The sequence below is a fragment of the Neophocaena asiaeorientalis genome, unplaced genomic scaffold, assembly GCF_003031525.2.
Source record: "Neophocaena asiaeorientalis asiaeorientalis breed wild unplaced genomic scaffold, Neophocaena_asiaeorientalis_V1.1 scaffold39, whole genome shotgun sequence".
Taxonomy (NCBI): Eukaryota; Metazoa; Chordata; class Mammalia; order Artiodactyla; family Phocoenidae; genus Neophocaena; species Neophocaena asiaeorientalis.
In genome coordinates, this window is record NW_020175670.1 from 4,166,675 (window position 1) to 4,173,324 (window position 6,650).

The 6,650-nt window shown below is 53.6% G+C and overlaps 1 protein-coding gene across 1 annotated transcript; it reads right to left on the minus strand.

Annotated features, from left to right (window-relative positions):
• Window positions 1-780: 780 nt before the first annotated feature.
• Window positions 781-5,600, minus strand: SHISA3 (shisa family member 3). The gene is made up of 2 exons (XM_024731718.1): window positions 4,869-5,600; window positions 781-2,249 (listed from the first exon to the last, which is right to left on the minus strand). The coding sequence occupies exons 1-2, from the start codon at window positions 5,143-5,145 to the stop codon at window positions 1,810-1,812; spliced, it is 717 nt and encodes a 238-aa protein (XP_024587486.1). The 5' UTR covers window positions 5,146-5,600; the 3' UTR covers window positions 781-1,809.
• Between the last annotated feature and the right edge of the window lie 1,050 nt (window positions 5,601-6,650).

Consider the following 6,650-nt stretch of genomic DNA (forward strand, 5'->3'; position numbering starts at 1 on the left):
CCCTCCCTCCTTCCCTCCTTCCTCCCTCCCTCCTTCCCTCTCTCCCTTCCTGCCTTCCCTTTATTCCTGAATTATTGGGGCTATCCTGGGATACCTGGAAGTCAGGCCACTGTTAATTGAAAGCAGGGGACTAGAAGTCAGAGCTCCTCTGCCATCAGAGTGGGCAAAGGCATAGTATCTTCCAACTTGTTTCCTCAACTAGAAAGCAAAGGGCAAGGCCAGATGACTTTCCCTAGGTCAGAATTCCACCTCTAAGTAGCTGTATTTGACAAGAGCTGTTGAGGATGTCATATGATAGTATGAATTCATATAAACCTGGGTTTTCAAAGGACATCCGTAAGGGACAGGAGGCAACAAAACTGAAGGAGATGAGCCAGGTCGGGGAGACCGGGCAGGAGGCTGGCAAAAGGCAGCTGTCCTCTCCTAAAAGGACCTCCTGACCCCCTGGCAGAGCAGGACCCTTGGTGCTACATCCTTTTCCTGCCACGAGAAGCCAAAAATCAGATTCTTATGAGAAATGTCCCAATTTTTAGATCTATGCAAATAACACATCTGAGGGCTGAAGCCCACAGGCTGATATCTCCATAAAAATTCACTTCCTTGGCTGCTTTCAGGAGTCCCGCTGCAGAAAATAGCTTTCTAACGTAATTCAAAATCAGTGTAGGATTTTCTTCATTTCAAATTACGAAGTGTTAGGCAAAGACATTTCCTTTTACTGAATAGCAAAGAGTATCATTAAGACGATAAAATGAAGCACTTTGATCTAAACTTTCAAAGAGATTTCACGAAAACATAAAAGATTTTATTTATTCTAATCCAGCAGGATATATGCCCAAATATTTAGTCATCAGACATGGAATTCAGTGGCACTTAAGATACATAATATCAGATGATTATAGCCGAAGCTGGACTTTGAACTCCACACTTATTATTAACATAAAAAATGACAGTGCGACCACTAATTAGTACCGTCAAGGTGGTAAATACATTAAATTACAAATCTTTACATTTGTACATAAGTCATTTTACAAATAAATGTTTTAAGAACCAACTGTCCAACTTTCATTTAAACACTAAATGTTGCTGAACAAAAAGTCTGCAATAAATACTCCCTCGGGTGGGTGGGGGAAATGCTTTTACGTAAGATCTCTGTTACAATGAATATCTAAGTAAATATGTAAAATGTTAAACTTCTCAGGTGGTTATTGAAATCTTGTATTCTCAAGACGCTCTTATATTTTAAACAAAATTTAGCTATTAATTTAAAAAGTAACTGTTCCCATGATGCTAATATTATTCACAGTTAAGTTGCTCCCCAAATTATAAATAGGTTGTTCACTGTCCCCTCAGTTTACTTAGCAATTAATTTTTAAGTGAACCTTCAATAATTACAATCGGGTATATTTCTTGGTTTATTTTTATATATATTTGTATTATCACTCACTAAACAACTTATAATGAAAAAAGAACAACGTAGGCCTTTTCTAAGCAGGATAGCTGAGTTGTCCAATAAAACATCTTCAGCCAATTTGTAACTTTAAAGTCGGACTGCTGCCTATTTTGAATAAAAGTAACATAAATTGAAATGTAATAGTCACCATGTTTTCAAAGACAGAAAGCAATTCTCTAACAGCCATTCTGCGACTGGAGCCAGGAACCTCAAGATTAGAAGGGGCTGTATTTTCCTTGCGCTCTTCTCCATGACATTGCTGGGTTCAAGGGAAATTTCCTCAGAAATCCTGGTGGCCGTGGCAGCAGCGTCCGTGGGTCTGCCATTGCACTACGCGGTGGATCTGTAGCCATGGCCTGTCAACTGGAACTGAAGTCTGGACAGCTCTTCCCAGGCAGTGGTGGCTCCTGCTGGAGTGGGTAAGCAAAGTACTGGGGTGACACCAGGAAACCGGACGGTTGGGTCAGGTGGATTGGGTGGCCTGTGGTATAAGGCGGGGGTGGTGAGGGCACCAGGCAGCCTGGCTCTGCTCTGGCAAAGGAGAACCTTCGGATGGAGCCCACTGTGGAGCTGGAGCTGGTGGCCGTGCTGGACTGCCTAGAAGGTGCCCTGAGGTTCGTGGAGGTCAGGATCATGGGAAGGGTCTCCGTCTGATAGGTGCGGAGCGAGAAGCGGATTGGCTGCTGCGAGGGCTCCTTGGGTCTCAAGCAGGTGCAGCAATAAACAGCCACTAAAGAGCCCAGGATGATGAAAGCGATGAAGATGGAGCCAACGATCAGGAAGGGAACGTACACAGGCTCTAAAAGGCAAAAACAGGCACAGATGCTGGGACTAGAGTCTCCCAAACTCTGGGCTGCTTAGGGGTGGGAGGTGGGAGGTCCACATCACCACCCTTGTCAGCCCAGCTTCTCAGAGCCTGTTACTGGCAACCTCTGAAGTGCAAACTGTGATGATGGAATATTCTTGTTCCTAGCAGGGAGGAAGCAAACTGATACTGTAGACTCTGTTAGCAATTAGCCATCACACTGCACATCTGGAAGTCGGAACAGACTCTATCCTCCCGTTCACGCACTGGAGAGAGGGAAAGGATGAGTTTGGGGGGTTACTATAACTCTGGTTTTCAATCTGGGTTTTAGTAGTTTTATCACGGTGGGGCTCTTAAGGGCTCTAACGCTGAAAATCCATCTCCTATCCAAGAATCTCCAATCTAAGCAAAGAGAGCTGGGCCTGTTAAATGAAACCCCCGGGAATTTACAAGACTACAGAAAGAACAGGATAAAGAAATCCATAGTGGGCCCCAATTAACTGTGTCTCCTACTGCATCACAAGTTGTCACCTCTGGATACTTCTTTCCAGAAACAATTTGGGATGCCTCCTCCAGCTGCCATGCTTCTGCCTCCCAATTCCCACCCAAATTCTGGGAAGGTCAGGCTGAACCTTGGATAGATCGTGATGCTTGGTGTTAGTGGCCCAGACTTTCCGGGAGAGCACCCGTCAGAGTTAACCCCAGTTTCCTTCTCTATGTAAGGCAGACATAAAATTTCCTACCCCAGAGGCACCCCCGGGGCAATCCTCCAGGTGTGTCCCCTGCCTGATAGAGCCACACTTGGATGCAAACCTCTGGCTTAGAGGTAGATGAAAGCAAGCCTGCACTGACAGGCCCTACTGTGTGCCTGGCTCTTTCGTATTTATTGTCGGATTCATGGAGACCCGGTGAGGTGGGCGTGATACTCTGTTTTCCAGATGTGGAAGCACATTGGAGAGTTGTTGACTTTCCCAAAGACACCCAGGCAGTGAGCGACAGGTAACTATCCACCCCAAGATCCGTGGGCTCCTGGGTGTAAGCTCACCCATTCTGCCCCATTTACCAGCGCCCCGTGGAAGGCAAGTCTAAAGTGACGAACTACGTACTCGGCACCTTGCTAAGCATTCATGCACTCCTTTAATGCACAGCCTAACTCCTCTGAGCGCTATATGCCCATTTTAGAGTTGAGAAGAGGCCCAGAGAAGTTAAGTAACTTGCCCAAGGTTACAAGCTGGTGAGCGAGAGAGCCACGGGTCCTGAGACTTCCTCAGATCCCACCCAGCCTTGGTGAGAGAGGAGGCTGCCTCACCTGCTGCAGAGCTCGCCCGAGGAGGCCCGGATGGAGGCCCTGCTGGAGGCCGGGCACTCACGACTGCTCTGCAGAGAGCAACCGGGCGCCCCAGGGTGAGTGGAGTAAAGCCACGGAAAGAGTTTGTATTTTCCTAACAGGCCAGGCCGGCCTAGAGTTCTCTCCTTTCCACTGAACATCTTTTTCCCAGAAGCCTCTTCCCCAATCCTGCAGATTGGTATTTTGCCCTCCAAAGTTAAATTCCTTGGAAGTCTAATGGGGTTCTAAGGAAGGGCTGGCCCCCCTTTCCTCTGGGTTGTCAGTCTCAGGGGGACGGGGGCTCCAGCGCCATCAATTATCTCTCCAGCCTCTCCCCGTCTTTCCCAGGGACCGTCTTTTGCCGGCCTCAGACCTCCGCTCCGGAGTTCTGGGGTGTCACGGCCCTTAGCTCCGCCCGCTCCTCCGGTCTCCCGGCCATAAAACCATCGCCTGTAGCTCTAAAGGGTTGCCCTGAAGTTCCGATTCAGGTGGAAAGCTTTTTTCTTTTTTTTTTTTTTAAGGTGTAAAATCTCTCTGCTGGGATCGTGATTTATTCCGCTCTGAAGTTAGTGGAAATTTGACCCGCGTTTTCCGATGTGAGAATAGGGGGCGGGGAAACCCCTGCGACCCCGGTTTCTAAATCTCCAGCTAGAGGACCTGGGCATTTCTAAAAAGCGTGACAATAGGGGGTGGGCCAGAGAGGGTAATTCGATGCAGAGAAATGAAAGGAAGTCGGGAGAATAGGGCAGCGGCTTAGAAACGCTACCAAAAGGCCACCAAAAAAAAAAAAAAAAGTGTCTGAAGTTCCTTACGCCCGTGAGGCTACAGATAAGCGCGCCCCAAGAGTTGCGTTCCCTGCGCCATGGACACTTCTCAAAGCTCCCGGAGCGCCCAGGGCGCGCGCTGGGGCACCCTCACCGTCCTTTAAAACCTAAGTCCAGCCTTGCGCTGCCCCTACAGCCCTTGTCTGCAATGTCGCGAGCGCCCGAGGCTCCCGCTCTCTTCCCCGGGGTCACCGGATGCAAGCTTCGCGGTCCTCACTGTCCCTTGAAATTTTTCTCTTGGGCAGACCCGCGGAAACCGCTTGTGGCGGGAATCGGGACTGCAAAGGAATAGGGCCCGACCTGAAACGCGACCACCCACTCCTCCCTTGATCCTCCCACCTCTAGCCTCCCCTTTGCTCAGACCCGGGAAAGCCTGGCACGCCTGTCCGCGCGCACACCGGCCGGCACACACGGCAGCCCGGGCGGCCGGGCGGGGTCTGCCTCCCGTGGGCCCGCACTCACGCGCCGTGATGCCCGGGTGCTCCAGCTCGCCGCGGTCATTGGTGCAGCCGCCCTGCTCCAGCCTGGCGTCGGCCGCGGCGCAGCAGTAGCGCAGCGCGCACGATCCGCAGCAGATGGTGGCGTCCAGCGTGTCGAAGTCCTCCGGGCACTGGAAGCCCTCGTGGTAGTTGCCCTGCACGTCCACCCAGCCGTGGCAGTACTCTCCGGACTGCTGGGCGTCCGCCGGACCCCCGCGCAGCCAGCCCAAGAGGAGGCAGAGCGCCAGCAGCGCCCCCATCGCCGCGGACGCGCTGGGCGGCCGAGAGGGGCACGCGGCTGGAGAGCGAAGGGCTGAGCCGGGGCTCCGGGCGCCCCGCGGTTCCGCCTCCCCCCGGGGCGCGGCCTGGGCAGCTGCCCCGGCGGCCAAGGCCACTCCCGCGAGGTTTAGCGGGGGCCAGAGAGAAGGAAGGGGCTGCGCGGCGGGCTCCACAGGCCGAGGGTCGGCATGGTGCGCGGGGGCGAGTGGGCAAGGGCCGGCGGAAGGCGCCGACCGAGTCTGAGGCTGGGGCTGCTGCAGCGGCCCTTTGCCCGGCTCATAACGCTCCCGGCGCGAGGGGCGCGCCCAGCCCTCGGCCACCTACCGCCCGACTCCTCACGGGAGCCATCGCGCCCGGGTCTGGCAACTGCCGGGCCGCGCAGTACCCCGACTTGCGTCCGTTGCCGGGTCCAGAGCGGAGCCCCAAGGCAGGAGGATGGGAGATGCCCTCGTGCGGAGCCCCGGGACAGGCGGCCCCCCGCCCCCCCGCCCCTGTCGGTCACGGGAGCTGGAGTCCGCCTGGCCGCGGCCAAGTACAAACGGCCCCCCGGTTGCTGACAGCTCTGCCTCCACGGCGTCCTTTAAAAAGGAAGAGGGAGGGGAGAGAGCGAGGGTTAAGAAAGAGTCCGCCTCCGGGGCGCGCCGCCGGGGCTAATCACAGCGGGCGCGGCGCGACCGCCGGTCCTGTGCGCCCTCTGGTTCGCGCGCCCCCCTCCGCCTTTCCGGGCCACCCCCGCCCAGCACGCTCCCCCAGGACTCTACCCTAAACCTGGGGCATCAGGCCCTCTCCACGCACACCTTCCAGCTCTCGCACAGCCCAGCAAACTCCGCAGAGGGCCAGGGCCGCCGGGTCTCTGCATCTATCCACGCGCGTTAGCGCGCGGGTGGAGACCAGGGCTTTGCTTTTTAGGGATGTAATCAAAAACGAACTCGGTAACTGGGGTTTGTAGAATCTTCTGTCGTCTGTTGCACAGATCTGGCCTCGTTCCTGGGACACCTGTTCTGAGGGTTCTGGGCGGATAGCATACTTTCTAGGGCCCGCCCACATCTGCGCTGAGTTTTCCACCTAAGTTTCTACTTTTTCCAGAAGGGACGGCACATTTTCACGAATGTACACACACTCGCACTCTCCCCCGCCCCCCTAACCCGAACGCCACCGGGCGAAGAATCGCCGGTCACCTCCGCCTGCCGAGGGCAGCTCGCAAAACCTCAAAGAGCACGACTTCTCCATTCGCGCCCGCAAAAGAAATAAAAGAACAAAATTAATGATAATTGAGCAGATCTGAACTTCTGTTCGGGCAAAGAAACACATTTATTTAAATGATGTGTCCCCCGTGTGCTATTTTCAGGGGCACTGCTCCTTTGGCGGCGTAAGTGCCTTATGAAACCGGCGTTATGTGAAACCTGGGCTCAACTCAAGAATTTATTTTTACGGCATCCTGAACTTCCTGTCATCGTTTATTCGTACGTGTGAATATGTCCCGCGT